Here is a 23,259-nt window from a genome sequence, read left to right as displayed (position 1 = left end):
AAATAACCACAAAGACACACAACACAACCACAAAGACACAAGACCTTCAAGACATAACAACCACAAGGAAATGGAAAATGTCAACAAAGACACAACTCTGTGTCTGAAAAGTTGTTTTTGTAAAAAATGATACAGTGAGTAAGCCCTGAAAACTTGCACTGGAAATGATACAATTGCAGTAATTCGTCCATTATTAGATATTTCTCTTATGGACCGAAAGGAAATGAAAAGACAGAAGACAGACAGAGGAAAGAAGAACAAGAGCAGAAAGAGCAAAGGACATGACAGGGAGATGAAGGAGAGAGGGAAGTAGGAGAGGTATGAAGAGTGGAAGATTTTTGTGGCAAAAGGAGGAGGAGAGGAAAGACATGGGAGAGGAAGGAGACAAAAAGACAGAAAAAGCAGAAGGAAAGAGAGGAAAGGAAGAAGAAAGAGAGCGAAAGGTGGGAGAGAGGAGAGAGTAAAAGGATTAGGAAAGATTGCAATGCAAGACGGGGAAACAGAACTGACAAAAGGAAGGAATGAAGGACCACAGGAAATGAGAGAGGCAAAAGTAAGGAAGAGAAAAAGAAAGGACGAAATAAGGCAGAGGAAGAGAGAGAGAAGAAAGAGAAAAAGACAAAAGTGAAGAGAAACAGAGTAGACAGAGAAAGGAGACAGACGCAAGAAGAGAAAGTGACGAGAGAGAAAAGGGAGAGACGATGAGAAAAGACTGTGACACACTTTGGACTGTGGGATGAAGCTGAAGAACCCAGAGAAAATTTTAACTCAACAGAAAAAGACCCAGACGGAACCAGGATTCAAATCAGGGACCAAAACACTGCAGCACCATGATACCCAACCTCATCTAACCCCCTTCCACACATGCATGTTACATGTTAGGACTATTAGACCCCATCAGACAGGAATAAGATACCTACATGCAATGAAAATAAATAAAAAAGGAGCAACACTTCCAGTTATTTTACAAAAACTCAATTTATTGTGCAATGACAATATCTCGGCTCCAGTGAAGTCCATGTCATTGTAGGAAAACTGCATGGCAAAAGGAAGCAGTGCAAGAAACTCCATGCACAAGCATCGCTCAAGGAGGAACAAACTAACCAGAGGATTTGACAGTGTGAGCGTGTGTGCGTGTGTGTGTGTGTGTGTGTGTGTGTGTGTGTGTGTGTGCTCTTGTACATCTATCTTTGTGAGGACCAGTTTGAGTCTACAACCTACGGAATGAGGACATTTAGGGAAAGTAAGGACATTTTGGCCGGCCCTCACTTTGTGACCCCCCCCTTTAATGGACAGTTTGGGGGTTAAGACTTGGTTTTAGGGTTAGGGTTAGAATTAGGTTTAGGTTAGGTTAAGGGTGAGGGTTAAACATTTAGTTCGGATTGGTAAGGGTTAGGATAAGGGGCTAGAGAATGCATTATGCCAATGAGTGTCCTCACTAAGAAGCTGTACAAACACGCGTGTGTGTGTGTGTGTGTGTGTGTGTGTGTCTGTGTGTGTGTGTGTGTGTGCGTGTGTGTGTGTGTGTGTGTGTGTGTGAGAGAGCTCTTCTCCAGTCCTGTAGCTAATTTTAAATATGAAGCCAAAAAGTGACAAGCAGTCATGGAAATGAAACAAAGAATAAAGGCAATTAGATTCAAGTAAACAAACATTCGCTTCAAGTTTGATAATTTGGTCAAAAACAAATAAAAAACAGCAACTAACAAAAAACATAAAATCTATTAAGTATAAAAACATGAAATAAATACATTATTATGCCATGGAAAAACATTTTAAATGTTGATGAACACAAGAATAAAAATGGCAGTGATATTTCCCAAGTGGAAGGATGTCTGTGCAGGGAAGTTTATAATTGCTCACATTTAAACTGAAGCTTAGCTGATTTAAAAATCGACACCTAAATATGGCAATTAAAATGTATCATATCATTCTGTGTGACTAAAAAAAGTAAATGACTTTACAAATCTGTGTATTTCTAAAAATAGACTTTGAAATATCTTTCCAACATATAAAAAAATATCCCAGAGTAATAATCCATACATATAAAAATGGTGCTGTGGAGTTACTGTACAGACGGGGGGGGGGGGGGGGGGGGGGGGGGGGGGGGGGGGGGGGGGGGGGGGGTGTTATGGCACAGATAGAGATCGAAGGACAATCAGTGCTGTGTATAAAACCAAGATACTAAGTAGTAGCATCTGGATGTAGAAAGACAGACATTGCTATATGTTGGCAGAGGAGCGGAGGATGTGGAACCTCTTCAGAGTCATGCGGAGGGATCCCAGCTCACGATTCACTCTCTCCAGACGATTCTCTAAGGCCACCTGAGGACGACAGTCAAGCAAAAATTCATTGGCTCATTTTCTTTGGCATATTTTTGTTGACCTTTGACCCGATCAGCTCCTAAATACTGGTCATAATTTAATAATACACTGATATAAAACAAAGAAAAGCAGTCAGTTTGACCTTTAAACTTGAAATAGGACTTAAATCATTTATATACTAAAAATGTTGAGCTCTAATTCAAAACCAGACAGCATGGTGTTATATAAAGAATAATCAATATCTGAATTACCTCATCTAACCTGGTCTGTAGACTCACTCTACCGCCTGCTCCAGGCATCCGGCTCAAAGCTGCCTCGATCTGCCCAACACACACACACACACACACACACACACATACATACATACAAAGGTTAATCACTTATTACCAAAAATAATTACACGATGGCACACGCATGAAACACTTTCACTGGACTCATTGTATTAGTTGGCTGGAAAATGTAAGTGTTTTTGTGTGTGTGTGTGTGTGTGTGTGTGTGTGTGTGTGTGTGTGTGTGTGTGTGTGTGTGTTGTGTGTGTGCGTGTGCAAACATCCCTGTACGACCAGAGTGAAGTGGAGATAGGAGGTTGTCGATATGAACCTTCTAAAAATAGTGGTATAAAAACAATGAAACCCCTGTTACATAAGAGATGAGGTGAGGATTAGGAGCCTGTGAGTCAGAGATGCAACTCTCTTCACACTGTGCCACTGCACAGCCCTTTCAGTTAACTTCCTCTGCTTGGTTAAAAACACATACATAAATAGATGTCCTGGTTGACAAGTGGAATGTAATCTCGTGCCCCTCACAGATAAGACGCTCACCTGTAGCTTCTCCTGCGTCAGCTCGTCTAACAGTTTCTCGGCCTCGGTCAGTGAGCTGAGTTTGTCCAGGAGTGGGGCTGAGTCCTCGTAGGTGTTCCGCAGGTCAGACACACCACAGGCCCCCTGCTCCTCCCAGCCCAGCTGGGAGTTTCCATTAGGTGGGTTCATGCTGCTGGAGGAATCGGGCTGGCGAAGGTCTGAGAGACAGAAGAGATGATTAATACCTTCTCACAAGCAGATATTTACACTCAGATTCAGACTCAGGGGCCACTTCTGTTAGCTATACCCCGCTCCTAATTACAAACACCATTCAATGTAATGCACTTCAGAACAACACCATCACCCACTGTCACCTCAACAACAAATGTAAAGTAGAATCATCACTAGAGTGGCTGGTTCACTGTGCTCCGAGTCCCAAGGCCACTTAGTACCTTCACTTTACATGTGGTTTACTAGTAAAAACCAGTGCTCACAACATGGCAGATGATTCTTTTCAGGTTACATTTCATTACCAACTAATTATGTTATTACTTCACCAAAAAACAATTAGTAGCATTAGACAGACATTGATATATTATAGTTTTTTCCCCCACATCTATTAGATTTTGAATATATTACCATCATTTCTGTCTGTGGAGGTAAACTGGAGTCTCTTCCTGGTACCGCTGCTGTGGAATGAATGACGTCTCTGCTCACCTCGGCCATTAAACCTGTAGATGACACACAATGTAATTATTTACTTTAACAAGTGTAATGGTTCCACTTTTGTGTTTTGGGCTTGTTGGACATAGATTTTTGATAAAACTCTTGCTCAAGAAGCTGCAGCTCTGCCTCTAACCCTGACTCACTCGGGCTTGGGCTTCAAACTGAGTTCTGTTGGACCCACTTTGCATGTTCCGATACCGATACCATTGGAACTGCCTCTGATACAAAAGGAAAATGTTGGGTTGGGCGTTGGCAATTACGCAAATCTCTGTACCAATCAGATACCACGTTGTCAAAGTATATTAGTATCACCTAGAAAAAACTACAATTTTCTTTTTCCAGGAAATCACTTCTTCTTTGCCGCCTCAAAAAAAAAAAAAGTTGCGCTGTACTACAGCAAAAATGTCAGCAACTTGGCAGTACTTCACATCGGAAAGTCCCACAAGTAAATTAGGGTGTATGTGTATGGCAATGTGCACCGTATGTACGACTTCAGTTTCAAGAAGTGCCACTAGTGTTACCAATAAATAATGCTAGAAAACTCAATTGTTATTTATTCCAAGATGTATTTAGTTTTGAAGTTGCTGCTGCACTGTTTTATACTGTTTTACTATTTTTATAACTGGGTCTGACAGTCGAACTAGATAACAGTTCTATGGCATTCGTTCTCTGTATGTATTTGTTTGTCAAAGGGTTTAACCTGAGCCAGACCATGAATCAATGATAGCAATTATCATTTCCATACAGAGTTAGAAGCATACAGCTGGCTGTGTGTGAGTGATGTGTGAGAAAGAAAGTGCTGCACCTAGATGCACAGTATGGATGTGTGTGTGAAGGCAAAACTGTACTGTAAAGAGCTGGTCCTTAAGACTAGAGAAGCTCATTATAAATACAGACCATTTAACATTTATTTAAAATCACCACCAATGATAAATTCCTCTACCAGCACCTCTTAAAGTGGTATTAAGATGTCAGATTCTGTTTGTTAATCTGTAAATTAGTATTTGTTCAAATTGAAATTCTTATTCAAAGGCCGTAATGTGAGGACGCAATGTGCAAAAAGTACAATCCAGCTGTTCCCTCAAGGAATGCAGGCGTGGCTTCTGATGAGACCCTGCGCGTCTCTTACCTGTTGTGCAGGTGTTGCTCTCTTGGCATCATGTGAGCAAAAGCTGTGGAGTAGTTCTCAGAGGGGCAGCGTTTAGGGCTGGACTTGGCAGACAGGGGCTGGAGCAAAGTTTCTCTCTTTGCTGGAAGGAGGAGAAAAGCACAACTAAACTTAAATAAACCAACACATTAGAATTAGAAACTACTTTCTCTGGAGAGTTAATAGAGATCCAGTAAAATGTAAAAAGAAACAGTCTCGCTTTTGTTGTTGATTTATTCAGTATGCTCCATTCATGTTGCTAAGATACAAACACTGCCTACAATCTCAGTCTCAGTCTCTAGTGCTGAACATACAGTTTTGTATATACTATTTATCTGGCTCAAGGTTTATTAAAGCCTTTAGAAGAAGGAAGTTTTTGCAGTTTTCCATGTTGATCTCCCTTTTGTGGTGTGGATGCAAATTCACACAAAATATATCATGATAAAAAGTAAATGGCTAAACGTCTCATCAAAAATGGTGCATTCAAACCTCCACAAGCAATCAACTTCAAGTTTTCCATAAACACGGGAGCTGTTGTCAAATATATTCACAGAGAAGTAGAAGTAAAGATTTAGACGTAAGGTGCGTGGGAAAGGACGGGGTGTACATACGGGGTGTAGTTGTGGGTATGTTTCTCTGTGCTGGAGGAGGCAGTGAGGCGGACCTGTGGCCCTCTGGAGACAGACTCCTCTGAGCCCTCAGCAGAGCTGCTGCTCTTTCTGCTCCACTGTGGCTTCTTGCTGCTCCGCCTCCCTCAGCTTCGACCGCAGCTCCTCCAGGTTTAACCACCTCTCGCTCCTGAATTTGCTCTTTGTGTCGCCGCTCAACAAAACCCACAGTGGCCCTCTGACTGCCAACCCCTGCAGAGACAAAGGACACAGACATACTTAATTAAAAAACAAGTTTTTTTTACACGCTTTATTTGTAAAGCCTCATAGGGCTTAACAATCTGAAGGTGCAACAACCTCTTTCCTTAACACTAAACTAGGGTGAGGAAAAACTTTTAACCTTTTTAACCTTTTAACATGCTCATTAAAAATAAGAAACATCTCCAGCTTTGCAATGATTGACCACTCTGGGCTCATAGAACAGTGTCCTGATTCACTTCCAGCCATTCAAAACAAGGGCTATGATCCCAGACTAAAAAAACTCAGTGCAGCCATTGTTCCCTTCTTCTTCTGCTGGTGAGACTAAATCTATACCACATTGGAAGCTGTTCGTTTTTTATTTCCTTAGCTGGATGAAAACCAAGCTTTGGTTATGATACTCTAAAGATTATAAAAAAAATTACATTAATTGAATAATATAATATAAGTCCTGTGCAAATTCTGAAAGTATGAAATATATAACAAGAGAGTTTTCTGTATGTGCAGACTGGTTGCACTGGTTATAATGATAATGACGACTGATCTTACCCTATGAATTATGGTTAATCTAACGAGTTGAGTCTGGTGAAGTCTACACTCCATGCGTCGTCTACAAGTCCACACAAATTTGACTCCTATTGATTTGGTGGATTGTGGATTAGAACAGCACTTAAATACTTCTCATTCACAAACTCAAGTATTTTCAAAATTTCCCAAATTTTCCAAACTCAGAAAGTATTTTCTATCATAGTCAACTCTTTATAATATATAGTATAATTTGACTTAAACACCTTGGTATCTCAAAACCTTGGTACATACAACTGTGTCTTCCTTCCTGCAGCAGTAAGACTTTACAACCAGCTCTGCTCCAAGTAAACCTACATGCACCACCACTATGGACTGTCACTTTAATATTCTCAACTGTGCAATATTCACTATACTATACTCATTTGTAAAAAATTCTGTGCAATATAAACCGTTATGTGCAATCCATTTACTGTACATATTCTGAAACAAAATATATTTCTTTACACTGTATATACCGGTTTAATCACATTCATATATTTTTTTCTATATATTGTTGTATATTTCTATTTCTTGATACTCCTTCACCCAAGTACTGCATGCTACTTATGTGTTGTCTTCTGCTGCTGTAACATTGCAAATTTCCCCATTGCGGGAATAATTAAGGACTTCTTATCTTATCTTATCTTAAATACATTTGTGTTAGAGCTGTGTTCTGACCACAATTGGATCACTGGCTCTTAACAGCTATTTAAGTGTTTAGGTGTACACTGTAACATTAGTCAAACTGAGACACACAATCTAACAGTGGTTAGTGGTCAGTCATGGTCAAGACACATGACTGACCAAAAGTGTTAAATTGAATGTTGTGAGTGTGGCAGCGCCTCTTACAGGGGGCGCGGCTCTCTGTGGCTCTGGTCTCCTCCAGCTCTATCAGGGCCCTCATCATGGGCGTCAGGGCGCAGGATGTCTGCATCCAACCGGTGTCCCGCTGGCTCTGCTCCTGGTGTCTGGTCTGAGGCAGAGACTGTTCACACTCTGGGGGAGATCCACACCTGCAGAACAGGATCACAATAAATCACTCAAGATCTTTACCAACATTGGCAGAAGACACATCCACAATAATAAAAACTTGCCTCCAGCTCCCATCTGCTGAGGGGGGGTCCACAGAGCTATCAGGTCCAGATGATTGATCATTTAGTATGTATGGCAAATTCTTATGGATAATTGATTGTTTAGTTTGAGAGATCTGGGATTTTCTGCCGCTGTTCTGCTTGTCGGATAGAAGACACGGTGACTTTCTACGGGTGATGTCTGGTTCCATGTTGCTTTTACTGGGTGACAGCAGCAGGTCAGGGTGGTGGAAAAGGCTGTGGACACATCAAGAGGAAATATTAACAACTAGAATGACACTCAGTAGGGTGCATAACTCCGCCAGACCTAACAGAGACCTTATGAAACCACATTTAAATTCCCTAGATCCAGATATTTATCTGGATCCGCACCAAGATACACACACTCATGAAGTTCAGTTCCCTAAGCATGCCGGGTTTCATTAATGAAGATCCAGGAATTACTCTCTGAGAAATCAAGGAAAATGTTGAAAAACACCCTATCTCACAATGTTAAAGAAAAAGAATGAAAACCCTGAAGCTGCCCCACGATCCGGATCCACACCAAATTTGTATGGGTTCTTTTTTGGATCATGCCACCCTATGTAATAGCTATGTAACTAACAAACAAGCGAAGACAAAAAGAGAGGTGACAGAGGTAATTACAAATGAGCCTAATATTGAAACTCTGATATGTAGCAAGAAGTAAAAGAGATGAGATGAGATCAAATGACATACGATAAGATAAACCTTTAATAGTCCCACTCCAGGGAAATTTGCAAAACACCCTAGTATTATGTGAACATGCAACCTTCTGATCTGAAGTCAGAGAAGCTACCACTGGGTCACATGGTCTTTTGGTGCAGCTGGAGACAAGTGGTGCAGGCTGTGTATTCAGTTGTGTTCTTCAGTTTAAGATGCAGGTGCTTACCCAGCCCCAGAAGGTTGTGCATTACTGTGAGAAGCATAACGGGCCCTGGACTGGTTCTCATGGTCCAGCTGCTTCACCTGAGACTCCAGCTTGGAGGTCAATCTGAGGGGAACGACACACACATGGTCACAAGATTACAAAGTATGAGGAGACACGTGACTAATGGTTATTAACTGAAAAAGTTAGTGACCCCTTCACAAAAGGCATAAAACATACAGATAGAAAATAGTTGCAGATATACAAATCTTTAAAAATATATTAGTGTAATAAAATAAATAAAAGTCTTCTGGAAAACAGGGATACTGGGATTTCAGGTCTATATGGGATGTTGAAGAAAGCGTTATGGGAAACAACAGATATTTGGATCTCAGCAATTTAAAAAAAACTTTACAGGGCTATATATGGAAAGCTATTTCCTAATACTGACCCTAGCTGCCCTCGCTGTAGACTAGAACCAGCCACTCTATTTCATCAATACTGGTCATGCCCTTAACTGTCAGATATCTGGAGTTCCATTTTAGATGTTTCTCTAAGGGGTTTGATTCGATTTTTTAACCTTGCCCCCTTACGACTATCTTTGGTGTTTTACACACCCAATCTGATACAGTAGCATGACCAACTCTTATGGCTAGATGGATCATCTTGCTCAATTGGGAACATATTTTTTGCCCTCCTATAATCATTGGGGTAAGAGAATGTTTGGTAAGAGACCTGTCTTTTTCACTTGTTTTCACGGTCCTATGACAATAAACGGATAATTGTCAAGTCAGCTTGAACACTGTAGTAACTAAAGGAAAGAGTCACTTCTTTCCTAGTTTCAATGTGTCTGGACCTCTCCAGCATTTGTACCTATGGCTGCCAGACTGCCTTCTCTCCACATGAGTTATTTCAGTGCTAAAGCCTTCCTGTGACACAGATCTATTGATGTTCTGCGAGCTGCTGCTTGATATCTGTCCGTAAATTCGCTGAATCGACTTTGAACATTTCATCAATGCTGAGTCCATGCGCTGCCTCCTTTAGTGCCAATTTAAAGCAAGAGCTGATACCGCAAAGGAAAGTTGCTGTACTCGCAGTACTTTCTAGAGCAAAGACACCATTATTAGACTCTATTGATGAATTCTCTCTATCTCGCTTCTGTCGACTACGGTCCACTGCACTCCTTTTTTCACAAAATTGATTGAGCCAGCTAAGGACAATCTGACAGTTATAGACCTGATGCCAATAACCAGACTACAGCTATGAGGTCACATCTTTGTTATGAGTTCTCTTTTCAAAAAACTCAGCAAGACACTTTCGAGTATAAACCCATAGTTCAGCATTATTCAAAACCTTTAACACTAGATCTGCTCAAGACATGATATTTTCTTTTTGAATTTCAACTGATATATTCAATCAGTAATGGTAAACAGGGAAGTTAACGTTGTTAACGCCGTACAGATTAAACATTTGAAACATAATGTTTCTTTTTTGTGCTAAGCTAAGCTAGGCTAACCATCTCCTGGCTCAAACTTCACATTTACCAAACAGACATGTGAGTGGTATTGATTGTCTCATCTAATATTTGACAAGAAAGAAAAATTATGTATTTCACTAAAGGTCAAATTATTCCTGCAGGGCTGCAACCCTCAAACACCTGTACGAGTACATCACAAAATGTTAACCAAGGAGAGCAGTTGCATTTTGTGACCCTTTACTGATCGATGTTTATGTAGTTGTAGTCATCAGAGAGAGACAAATATTTAAGCAACTTCCCACTTCATTGGACTGAGTTTAAACAGTTTAGTGATATGACAGAAACAAAGTTGTTGTTACATGACTGTTTCGGTATTTACCAGAATGGAAGAACAAGAACCAGAAAAGAGATTTGATGCACTGAACTGACGCACAGGATACAATACAGAATGCATAGAATTCATACAAAACATCTGCTCACCTCTTCAGTTCAGATATCTGATCATTGGCATCAACAAGCTTGTTCTCTGCAGACACCATCTTGTTCTGTGGATACAGAAATGTTATAAGGCTGAAGGAAGACATGACATATTAAGAGGCGATTTTCTTCAATACATATTTGAAGGAAAACCTGATGATAACACTAAATCCTGTACGTACATTAATTCCAGGAAAAGAACCATTACCTTCACTCCCTCGTGCTGCTTCATCATAGAGTCATATTCTCCGAGCAGCTGCGGAAACAAAACAGAGAACCTTATTCAGGTCGGGTAATATTTGTGTTGACAGAAACTCAGGGAAAGAATATGGATGCAAAAATTCCACCAGGGACATGAACTAAGAGGCAAGTTAAACATAATCCGGATATGTTTTTGTTATCTGGTTTCACTGAACGTAACATCGTCTGTCCTGGAACATCTCTACTATCAGGCAAATTCAATCATCTGGCTATAAAAACACTGGCAGCAACATCTTCTGAATGAATCAAGTATTTCATGTGATATGGGAGGAAATGTTGATACCTGCAGCTTAATTTGGTTACTACGAGATACTCAAAGTGACATTTAACAAGAAACCAACATGATCACATGACTAGAATATTTCCAGTTATTCAAGTCGGGCTATGAATATAATATACATAAGCATATGACTTTTATTTAGGTTATTACTGAGTAATTATTTTAACATTTTTGTCTGATGAAGTACAAACTATTGCATGTGATGCAGATTGAAAAGAGGTTAAGCAATGTCAGACTGTTTGTGCTGGTTGAGTAGAAATGAGAGAAAATAGTTCACATCTGATGAGCGTAGACTGACTGTGTGGATCCTTTTTAGAGGCTTACTTTCTCATTTCTGAGCAGCTGTGATAGAATAAGAGTTAAAAAGGCTCTTTCCATTAAGCTTGGCAACATTTAATTAATTCTAAAGTGGTTCACATCGATATTGAGAGCATTTAGAAAAATTAGATTGAGGCAGTCTTTGGCAACATCTCACACACACACACACACACACACACACACACACACACACACACACACACACACACACACACACACACACACACACACACACACTCACTCACTCACTCACACACACTCTCACACACACACTCTCACACACACACACTCACACACACTCTCACACTCACACACTCACACACACTCTCACACACACACTCTCACACACACACACTCACACACACACTCACACACTCATACACACAGTAAATATGAGTCAGTCATATCTGGCAATATGATTAATATAATTAGATCCGTATTGGAGTATATACCAATCAAGCAGATGAATCCAGAAATGGAGGAAACTCTAACCCACTTTTCCAATTACAAATGAAACCCCTGTGTTCAATAAACATATACTTCAGGATGAATACATCGGCTTGATGATACCAATGTAGGGGAACTAATATATAAATACAGATAATGGATCAATAAAGCATTTCTGCTTGGGAAAAATAGTTTCTAATTCCTATCTTTAGAATGTATTTAATTAGCTGGTGATATGTAAATGTATCTCTGCTTATGTTCTGTGCCTCAGCCCAGTCAGACTCACATCCTGCAGCATCGTGTACTCTCTCGCCCTCCTGGCCTCCTTCTCGTCTGCCTCTCTGCAGGCTTTCTGTGCTGCCTCCTCCAGCTGCTGTACGCGAGACTTCAAACGCGCTGTCAGGGCGTCCTTCTCTTTGCCCGAGCGTTTACTTTCTTCTAGCCGCTGCTGCAGAGATTTCACAGCAGCGCCCGCGACAGCATACCGCTCTGGCCATTCTGCCTAACAACGACAAGTCAAATCCAAATTAAGGGATGGAGTGAGGGTTAAATATTGATTTCATTGCATTAATAGATTAACATTAAAAAGATGTGAAAAATAGTAGAGGAAAAGACACCTAATGTACAGGCAGATCAAAAACTACATGAATTGGATTTTATTTTCAGGCATAAGATATCAATCTTTTTTCTATTTACTCAGGAAAAAAATGCGTTGGTTGAATAGAATACTTTTATCAGTACATTTACAGCCACACATATTACAGGAGCATTTTGCTATCTTAATGAAAGAATCGCAGTTCATGAAAATGAAGTATGAAAAACATTTATGGAATGTTACCAGTTTTTTCTCCAGCGAGCTGTTTGTTGCCTCTACTTCTTTAATATGACTGATGGCCTCAGCCAGAGCCTTTTCTAGATGCTTGCACCTGTGGATAAACAAACATCAGATTAATGATGAGTTATGAATGGACTTAAAGCAGAGGTAAAACATCATGCTGGACGAATGCTGGGTCCTTCAGGCCTTAATTGCAGTATTTATGAGTTTGAATAATGGTAATTTCTATCATTAGCAAAAATATTTACATGTCTGCAGTATTTCTAGGTCAGCAATCAAACTTAACTCATGTTTTGCTGTTTATAGAGCAATACATTTGTATATATGGACCTCGAAAAGAAGAGGTTGACAAAAATATTAAGGTACACTTGCTTTTTCAGCTTTCAACCATGTGTCAAAGCCTTTATCAACTGACTTTTTTCAGTGGTTTCTTTTTTTTGTGTGTTACGTTTCCTTTTTTGGGATTATGCTGTTTATCCATATTTATTCATGTTGTATATTTTATATTTTGTATATTTAGGGAAAAATACAAAAGGGTTACAAAAACACAAACCTCTCTGTGAGCGCCTGGTTGCTCTTCTCTAAATCCTGGGGCAGATCTCTGAGTTTGAGTTTGTCTCTCAGAACTTGGATCTCAGACTCATAATATGCTTTCAGATCAGCCACATGTCGAGAGTGCTTCTCTCTCAGGTTCTGCCGCAGACTAAGGTGAAGAAAAGCAGAATAAAAGAATGAATCTGATTAAACCGCGTTGTCGTTAAGCCTGATGAGGTACCATGTGACAGCAATACATAAAAAATAAACAAAAATCCAGTGACTGCAGCCGATGTGTGCTACACTCACAGAGACAGGACTACAGGATCCTCTAGTGATGAAGCTCTCTCCATGTGGGGACTGGCTGCAGGCCGCAGATTGGCACCAAAGGCTGAACAGGGCTTCAGGGTGCTGGTGTGGGTGTGACTGCCCTCTTCCTCGCTGGCTAAACGAGCACTGGCTCTGCGTTGCTGGTTGGTCTTATCCTGGGAGGTACACTCGACTGCCCGGGATGCGTTTCCCCACAAGCTTTGCATTTTGGAGTAAGGAGGTCCGGCAACTGAAACACTGGAGGTGTCAGAGATATAGTCTGTATCTCCAGGGTTGGGACTACACTCCACCATGCTGTCAGGGGAAACAGGGGTCCTGACTCTGGGGTTGATGTGGGGCTGAGTGGCAAATGAAGGGCTGCTGAAATGAGATGGTGAAGTGAAGCCAGATGTGCATTCTGACTGCCGCGTGTTCACTGCTGGGTCCAACGTCAACACCTGAAGTGGAAAGAGGGAGCGTATGAGTTACAGGGTCAGCCGAGGACTAATATGTTCATCCACACTAATGCGTCGCATTTTCATAATAGCACTTTAAATCTAAAACGATCTTCATCAACACAAGTCCCAGTAATAATTCCTGACACATGCATATCACATGAGCATTCACATACACTGGGCAGATTACCGTAATGTGGATGTAGACTAAACCTCTTTCTTTTTCTTTGGTCTCAAATTTAATTTAAAACACATCACAGAGAGCATGGGTGACATGATAATCCAAATAGCAGAAAGAATAAATGATAATTGTTGTTTATAAGAAAGTTAAGCAGACACATAAATAAATATTAATATAAATATCTAAATCTGAAAAAATATAGGAAAGAATAACGTGCAGAAGGTCTTTTTAATAACTACTAAATGAATAACTTCAGAAGCAGACTAATTGTCTTCCAATGTCAGTCATGAATAATTAGTTGTTGGGACATTTAAAAAAAACTGTCTTTATGGATATGAAATTTAGATTAGATCAACAAGTTAACAGTTGTATTTTCTTGTTTTTGTTATCATAATATCCCTGATTTACAACTTAGCAACTATGGTTTGTGTGATAAGCTAAATAATCTTCCAATGATTCCCTAGAATTAATGTTTAATGTGTTTTCTTGATCTTTACAAAAAAAGCTTCTGGTGTACTCCTCTTGATGCCGAGGACTAAATAGACCATGGATGTACGAGTCATGTGAAATACCTGTGGTGACGAAGGACTAGACATAATAGAACCTTCCCAGTCTGAGTGTTTACAGTCTGTTCTTTGCTTGTTCTGATAGATCTCTCTGAGAGACGGCCCTCGCTCCTGAGGTGGAGTCTACAGGAGACAGAGAAGAGCTCATTAACACAGTTATATATACAAATCACACAATCAGCGTTCTATTTACAGGGAGGACAAGTGGTATATCTTTTAAATATTAAACATTCGCCTCGCTGGATGTGCTACATGAATATTTTGGATCAATTATGACTGAGTGATCATGTCTGTGATAAATGTTAGACTAGTTTCTTTAACTCAAAAGGGATGGCAACGTTTAGACTGATAAGAATTCAAGTCAGCAGACAAACAAAACAGAAAACAATAATATTTTATAGTATTTCTATGTGGGGCTCCAGAAGGGGTAAGAGAACAACCTTTTAGAGCATTAACAACATAAAACATAGCTTTTTTTCCTATTTTAATTATTCATTTATTTATTTAATCTTATCTGCAGTTTATTTGTTCTGCCTTTTCCTCTATCAATTTCAGCAATATTTAATGAGTCTTATTGCCAAGGAATGTTCATGTTGATGATTACGTTTTTAAAGTCACTGTTGAATCAGAAATATAAGTTATAAATAAATAAATAAAACAAATTTTGAAACAGTAAAAGTAGGAAGTGAAATCTGGGATCAACAGCTGCATTAAATAGCTTCAGTGACAGAGACAGAAGGGATTGTGGGACATTAGTTTATAATCTCCTTTCCTAAACACTATTCCCTGACCCCAATGGAATATGTCCCGGGGTCAAGGAAAGATGTGAAGGAGAAGCTGCAAGAAAAACCACTGTGCAGAGAAAATCCGATTCCCCTAGTACTCTGCGTTTTAATAACTTTATAACTTTATTTACAACAGAAGATACGCACAACATGTACGGTACTCTGTGCTGTAGGCTGTGCGCTGACAGTTATAATAAAGTTTCCCGTCCAACATAGAATAACACATCCAACTCTCGGGAACAACAGAACAGATTTAATTGAAAACGACGTGGAGAAAACCTTATATAAGTGGAGAAAAAAATTATTTGTGTCCATTCCACAATCAGGGGGTTGAAATGACTACTATAGTTCAGTTTTTTTATATTTACTTGGGTGTGTCCAGTTGTAACTACGAGGTTGTGTCGCTTTAAATGTTGATGCCACAAAGAGTTGTGGGGCGGCATTTTCTCCTTCCCTTTCATAAAGCATGGTCCGATGTTTCCGATGCTACAGGAGATAAGTTAGGAAGCATTGAAGCTCCTTTCCCTCATAATTTAGAGAATTTGAACAGCAGGTTCCTCAGCAAAATTGACTATTCGAAGGCACCGTCAGTGTCAAGGAGAACTGTGGTATTTTACTTACAAGACTCATGGATGCCTCTTGCAGAAGGTGGTAAGCGTTGCTTTCAAAGCTGTCGGGTAAGGGCCAATACAGGTCACTCTCATGCAGACGCCAGTAAGTGAGGCCTACGAAACAAAGTCAAATGCAGTGTGATTTCATGGTTTTTCTACTGTATCTTTCAAAGGCCAGACCCTATGATAAACACCCAAAATGAATGAATGAATCTCTAAACTTTTTAGGTTTAGAGCAACAGTTTCTCCACTCTTACTACCACACTGTCTGACTTGTATGCAAATGTACCTGAGATCTGTTTCAGATGTAAACAAAAATAGCTTTAAAATAGGTGTTGTTCTTATCAATTACTCTTGTGTATTTTTATAAAAATTCCTAGCTGCAGTTTATTTATTCCTTTATTAACTTTATTAGCTTGCATTTAAAAAGTTTCATGTAATAAAATAAAATAAATGAAACAAGCAATGAAAGTAGTAAACTAACTGTGGGAGATGTAATATAATCATTCACTGAAGCAGTGGTGAGGATAAATAAATAAATGAAAAAGCGATTGTGCCAAACTGGTTCACAGTCTACTGATAAAAACATAACTAACAAAGACAAACATCCCATTTGAGGCTATAAATAAATAAATATTTCCTCATGATAAAAGCCCTCGCAGCTACAACAGTGCCATCCTACTGTGACTTGTTGTAATTGCATTAAGACTTTCAAAATACTGCAAAATCCTATGTTGTTTATTATATCACTGTCACATTGTCACTGCTTTCATTACACTGCCCAAGCCTTGTTGCTCTGTGTTTGATCTGAGTCAGTGAATTGTCACCTGATGCTTCAGACATCAGGCTGTCACTCCTCCTCAGGGGAAAAGTGCTGGACGACGGCCCAGTCGGTCGATGCTGAAACCCAATAGAGATGAGTGGATTAAAATCAGCAGCCAGAACGTTATAAGGACAACCACAACAGACATATGCACCAAAAATAAAAAAAACACTATAGATGCAGGGCAGTGATGTACACAAGCCAATGTTTTTTTTTATTATCTCTACTTAATCTCATCTGTCCTAGAAGTGCAGCTGTTAGCACTTGCTGAGTCGTACCTGGTCCTGGGAGTCTGCGCTCTCCAGGGGGTTTTGTCTGTTGGGTTCTCTGGAGCTGCATGGCTGCTCCTGGAACTGTGAGATTTGGCACGAAGCTTCTCCTGCTTTGCTTTTCTTGGGCCTGAGTTTCTGTCTCTGGGCCCAGGAGGTCAAAGATTGGCTGGTGCTGCCAACAGAAGAGGTCAGTGTCAGTAGAAAAATTATTCCTTAGGAACAATGCTGACTTAATCATAGCAGAAAGATAACCCGTCTTTAGAAGTTATGGTCAGACATACCCAGAGGTTCTTGGCTGGTAGACTGATCGATTAAGTTCCTCCACTCCAAGAGGCCTCTCATCGGGAAAATCCAGCTGGCACCCAATCGCAGTTGTCTCTGTGGCTTGCTGGAAGTTAGAGGACCAATGATGCTTCTCCCTCCCTTGATTGCCATCCTCATCTTCCCCTGGAGACCCAGCAGGTTCCATACACGGTTCCCAGGTAGACAGAGTCCCGTATCCACTGCTGAGCATTGTAGTTACCCGCTCCTCCCCCTGGTTGGCGGTTTCTGATCTGTGCAGAGGAGGTGAAGGGGAGCTAAAAGGAGTATGGGCAGGAGCTGCCAGTCTGTCATTGTCCCTGGGCACGTTTTTGGTGACTGTGTGATCCCTGGAGATTAGGGGGAAAATGTAACCCTTTGTGTCAGTAGTAGTTTTGGTCACTAGAGTTGGAGAGAGCTCTGTTTGTGGATGGACAGTGGCCTGGCGGTTCTGGAGCTGGACCAGAGCCTTAATTTCATCCTGAATCAACTGAGGAAAAAGAAAAGCATGTCATTCTTTTACTGGATGAATAAATACTTCAGAGTAGTCGATATAAGAGGACATGACAAAACATAAGCTTACCTGTATTTGGCACTGGTATTGTTCCTGCTGTGCGAGTATCTGCTCTTGGTATTGCTTCTCAACCAGCTGAAATAGATGCAGCCACCGGCCCTGTTGCAAGAAAAAACTGAAAGTTTGACATTCTACCACAGAAATACACTGTCAGTATATACTGACATTCAATGTTTGCCTTTTACAGGGTTTTCATCTTTATAGTGAAGGGCTTACAGATTACACTGGACATTTAGCGTCACTGCAGGCCGCTTCACTCCTCTGCTGCGCTGCAAGTTGTCTGCAGTGTGTTATACCATTACGGTCCACTTCTCATAATAACATAAAAGATCCTAAGAAGTTTTGTGCTGTTAATTCAAATGTGAAAAGAAACAATAAGAGCCAACATATAATTTATTATGTATCATTATTTGAATTAGCTTTATCCAGGAGGAATCTAGACGGTAAATCATTTCTATAAGACTCTGCACAATTATGGTGACAGTGTTTCTGAGGCAGCTATGGCTTTGAAGGAAGAGCGGGTCATCCACTAATCAGAAGGTCTGTGGTTTTATATATATACAGTAGCGCTGTATGAACGTGTGATATGAATACATGACCTGTGGTCATTAAAAATAGAAAAGCACTATATAAATTCAGCTCATTTTCCATTTGTTTCCTCCTTACATGACATTTTAACAAATTAGCTCACTAGACAAAGCCACCTGTCCCTGTCAGTGACTGAGAGTGGGACAATGGTGATCTGCATTAAAAATAAATATATAATTCCTAGACCTCTTGGACCAGGGACTTGCATGTGATAAAACTAGGTCACCCAGTCATTCTGTCTCTTCAATGTCAACTGTTCAATAAAAAAAAGGCAAAAACTCCCAAAGAATCGTAAAATTTGCAATTGTTTAACTTTGTAATTATGTGCCTGCACTATATGTGTGTATTAGGTTAGAGGGAAGCAGCTGTGCTTTTGATACAAACCCCCACCAGAGAGTAGAGAGGGAGAAGTGATATAGAGAAAGAATATGGGTGTAATTTACATGATAGACAATTTAATAATCTGAAAAAAATGTGTTTTCCCCCGGTGTTTTAACTGAAAATATTTAAGCCTGATAATAATATTAATAATAATAATATTAATCTTTATTTGTATAGCTCTTATCTAAACGAGGTTAAAACGTGTTTCACACAGAAGTCCATGGCAAAACAAAGACGAACCATAATAGGAAAGTGCCAAAACCTCAGAGTTGTCTGTTCCCTACAAATCACACCGTGTGTCTGAGTAGATCAGCTGTGGGTGTGTGTGTGTCTGTCTAACTTACTGTCAGGTGTGATCTGCACAAAAAAATAAAAGTGACAGCTCAGAAATGAGGTTGCCAGCTGCCACAGCAGCTAACCCCCAACTTCACTTTCCCCATCATCACTTATCATCTCATCTGCACTTTCGAACTCTTGCATTCCAGGCTCTGTGATATCTTCCTACCTCACAATCCTTCCAGATCTCAGGGTCCGTCTCTCCACTGCTCTGGATCTCCTGGACCAAAGCCCTAAGGGTCTCGAGGGAGCTTGGGTTGATGAATGGGAGGTTCTTCCCTTGTTCGAATGCTTCCTTTGTGCTCAGACACAGACTCCTGCAACAAAGTCATATATTAATATCAAACTGCATGCCCTAGTTAAGTATTATAATACATGACAAAAAACATAGATACATGCATCTTTAGGTCTTCAGATTAAATATCAGACTAAGAAATATGCTGTGGAGCTTTCTGGAAGTCATCATTATTTAAAAAAACATCTATTTATCAAAACTCTTGCAAATACTTGATGGTGCAGTGACATTTTGAATCTCTCTCTCTCTCTCGCAAGTCACATCTCTGAGACCTTAAATACATTTACTGTATATATTCTACACCTAATCAAGACTTTATAGCATATTGCATCTCCCATGACTCTTTAAATTTGACTGATAGTCATTAGTGTTTTTCCACGTCTAAATTTTTATTAAATTTGAATCAGTTTCCTGTGAAGTTCAGGAGAATTCATAAAACTATTAGAGTGCTCCTTCACAGAAAATACATTCAAATTTTTATGATTAAATTGACTACCATTTATATGTATATTCAGTATTATTCAGTGGATTTTGTAAAAAAAAAAAAAAAAGCCACATATTCTGATGCTCTGAGAGCTGCTTTTCTTAATCACATGCAATTGCACACTAAATATGAATGTGCAATAATTTGGGGGTTTTACATAAAATACCAAAAATGGCTCTGCCAAGTTGTGATGGACACTTTTTGATGTTTCGACTAAATGATTAATTGCAATGAAAAGCAAAAAAACAGATCAATAATTTCAATAGTTGTAGCCCCACCGTCTACAGTGTTATATTTTAACTTTGCACAGAGAAACCATTGTCTTTTTTCCTATAAAAAATGTGGTTTGTGTATCTTCGGCTACTGCACCTGATCTTGTTGCATGCTGGTGTAATGAACACAGGTCTGTTCTCCACAGTGCCTCCTGTTGTTTGGGAGGCAGAGTGTCTGTCCTCTGAGACGGCCAGGCCCGAGGCCGATGTCCCCTCGGAGGACAGCAAAGAGGTCTCACTCTCCTTCCCCCCATCCCCGTCAGCACTGACATGGCAATGGCTCAAAGCCCCTGAGCTGGACACATCCTCAGAGATACTGTCATCTGTGGACATGTTTATGGGCCCATGCAGGGGGGGTCAGTCTGACAGCTAGAAACAAAGAGGGGGAGAAACCAAAGACACTCAGCATCAGTAGAGTTGGGAAAGTAAATACATTTGCTTGTGTGCTGTACTGAAATACACTACTGTATTTTCATTTTCTGCTACTTAATATTTTTACTTCATGACATTTCAGAGTGAATGACATATTGTACTTTTTACTTTTTACGCCACTGTATCAATTTGACAGCTTCAATTACTAGCTGCTTTACAGACTCAGAACATGTTAGGAACTTTCAAAATATGATGCACAAAATGTATGACCCAACATTATATAGAAATTAAGCTTGAACAAGTAAATAAGTCAACGATCAAAAAATAAATCACCAACTTTTCTGACAACCAATTAATCTATTTCATGCACAAAAAAACTAATATTTCAGATTATTAAAACTGAAAGTTGCATGGTTATACTTATCATACCTGGACATAACAAGAATACTCCAGTAACTCCTTTATTGTTTTCCTTTACAGGTCCAGATCAAAAACTACATACACACTTGTAAAAATCTGGACAGAATAACAGGGAGCAGAAAGACTGTTCACAACATTGTCAGATTTTGTGAAACCTTTACACACAAAAATGGAAATTCCACTGCTGTTACCTCCAGCGAGACCACGTCAGAACAGGTCCAGATCAAACACTCTTTATCTAGACTTGACAAACCTGGACTAGATTAAGAGGTAGAGCATAAAGACTGTGTAAAAATACCATTTCCGAGTTACCATACTCCAATATGATGCAATAAAGAGAGATTTCATCTATACCACATCAGAACCAACTAATGCACCCTAACTTGTCATATCTGGTCTAAATGAACCCAGAGACTGTTTAATGCACAGTTTCAGGGTTACATTACCTTTATTGTACTCATTGTTCGCTTCTCCTTCCCTGCCTATGATGACCTGCCATCAACATTCAACAGTTACAAAACATAAACACAACCAAATCCACACATTTAATCTAATGTGTCAACGATGCACATCAGCATCCACGTCTCTGTCCCCTGTCCTGCCACGACCTGTGCTTCCTGTCTGCACCCTGTGTGTTATAAATGACATATGACAGTCCAGCTTTGATTGAATAGCTGATGAACTTAGCCACCATTAGTGCAATCAACATAGACACGTAGCATGTTAGCATCTGCTGCTGTTTGGACTATTTAACAAGAGCTTCTGCATTATCTGATTTAGCTTGGGTTAGCCCCAGGTGCTCCAGATGCTGCAGACGCCTCTGGAAGCCCGGGTTAGTGAGTCAGTCAGTCACCCTGCTAACCGACCTGACAGCCACAGCCACCACTCGCAGCCCATACGAATCGTTAGCTCGCTAGCCAAGTTGAGCTAAGTTGGTGTATTACAGGTTAGTACGCGCAGCGTGGGCAGTGAAATGGCAACACACACATGAGACTAAACGCGGCACGACAGAGGATGGAGCGCCAGGGGGAGCCTGCGGAGAAGAACGGTCCCCTACCCGTCGACTTGTAGCATCGTTTCCTCCATAGCCCTCCGGGTGGACACGTTAGCTAGCTGCTCGCTGGTTGGACACTGCACTGCAGAGATCTCCGGCCGCTGTGGCGTTTACAGCCCGCCACGCTATTGGTCAGAGCGCGATTAAAATGGGGAGCAGCGACTGGCCCGACACCTTCGCCGCGCGTTTCTATTGGCCGTTCGGGGAAGGAGGCGTGCACACAAGTTGGGGCAGGGAAGACACTGCGTTCAAAAACAAATGGCTTCAAAATAATATGGTAAAGGAAAAACAAGAAAAGACGGAAGCTGATATGTCAGCAGATACTGGATCCTACACAGCTGTCAGGGGCGGAAGTGAAATACTCTCCTGTGCTCTATTGTGACAGGGTGTTCGACTTCCTGTTTTAGAGTTCACTTTCGATTTAGGGAAATCTTTTTTGAATAAGAAAAGCTTTTTTAATGAAACATACACAACATACACCACATACATGTAGACAAAGACAATGTAAATCATATATGAAAGAGGGATGTGTAACAGTCAGTGATGAGACAAATGTAAGAAATGAATTAGGAAGCAAAACAAAAAGAAATTAAAAAAAACACAAGGAACGCCAAACAGTGTTTAAAACACACTGTCTGATTTCATTGAGAAATCTTTCAGTCGAATTTCATGAGTCGCATCTTCGCCCAAGAAATTTGTGATGCCTATATTCTGTTTATGACCCCAGAAAAATCTGTTTACCCCATGTCTAGACCACATCAGACCAGATTTGGATTAAAATGCCAAAAACCAGTGCAAGTGCAAAGAGAAGAAACATATTCTATTGGGCCTCTGATGGTCCCTCGACCCATTTAGCTCCTTCCCTATGTGCATTCCCTGTCATCTCCGAGTTACCATAAGGACCAGTGCAGACTGAAATGATACATCAATCAAATGGAAATAATTTCACAATTATTTTTGAAAATTACTCTTTAAAGTAGCCGAGTTTTTAAGCAAAATCCTTATGGTTCCTCAGATATATTCCGGTTTTCTTAATTTTCATCTTCATCTTTTGGGGTCAGATTTTAAAATGTAGCTCTGGGCTCAGATTCCCCTGTCTCTATAAAAAGAAACAACTCCACCTGGGCCTCGACTAAGTAAATGACACC

The 23,259-nt window shown here is 40.2% G+C and overlaps 1 protein-coding gene across 2 annotated transcripts; it reads right to left on the bottom strand.

Moving 5' to 3' along the window:
- Positions 1-1,760: 1,760 nt before the first annotated feature.
- LOC117772153 (M-phase phosphoprotein 9) lies at positions 1,761-22,223 on the bottom strand. 2 transcript variants are annotated; one of them, XR_004615719.1, is made up of 25 exons: positions 22,115-22,187; positions 20,363-20,634; positions 19,384-19,531; positions 17,919-18,008; positions 17,317-17,825; positions 17,042-17,207; positions 16,768-16,840; positions 15,951-16,054; positions 14,551-14,667; positions 13,343-13,800; positions 13,053-13,202; positions 12,503-12,590; positions 11,951-12,166; positions 10,567-10,614; positions 10,362-10,426; positions 8,429-8,530; positions 7,522-7,755; positions 7,277-7,440; positions 5,606-5,854; positions 4,977-5,097; positions 3,761-3,852; positions 3,143-3,339; positions 2,573-2,641; positions 2,127-2,321; positions 1,761-2,088 (listed from the first exon to the last, which is right to left on the bottom strand). XR_004615719.1 is itself a non-coding variant. In XM_034603103.1 (24 exons), exons 2-24 carry the CDS (start codon positions 20,596-20,598, stop codon positions 2,220-2,222), a joined length of 3,798 nt encoding a protein of 1,265 aa, XP_034458994.1. In that variant the 5' UTR covers positions 20,599-20,634; positions 22,115-22,223; the 3' UTR covers positions 2,127-2,219. The 2 variants fall into 2 exon arrangements, 1 of the variants encoding a protein (XP_034458994.1); XM_034603103.1 differs by lacking the exon at positions 1,761-2,088 and having other exon boundaries at positions 22,115-22,223.
- Between the last annotated feature and the right edge of the window lie 1,036 nt (positions 22,224-23,259).

Source organism: Hippoglossus hippoglossus, chromosome 12, assembly GCF_009819705.1.
Source record: "Hippoglossus hippoglossus isolate fHipHip1 chromosome 12, fHipHip1.pri, whole genome shotgun sequence".
Taxonomy (NCBI): Eukaryota; Metazoa; Chordata; class Actinopteri; order Pleuronectiformes; family Pleuronectidae; genus Hippoglossus; species Hippoglossus hippoglossus.
Note: the sequence above shows the minus strand (reverse complement) of the source record. Positions and strands in the feature narration are given on the sequence as shown.

Coding starts and splice junctions, on each gene's coding strand:
- LOC117772153 (XM_034603103.1), bottom strand. CDS start 20,598: ATGTCCACAGATGACAGTATCTCTGAGGATGTGTCCAGCTCAGGGGCT. Junction 14,668..15,950: donor AAGAGGCATCCATGAGTCTT/GTAAGTAAAATA, acceptor TGTCTCCTGTAG/ACTCCACCTCAGGAGCGAGG. Junction 12,591..13,052: donor AACCAGGCGCTCACAGAGAG/GTTTGTGTTTTT, acceptor GTTTATCCACAG/GTGCAAGCATCTAGAAAAGG.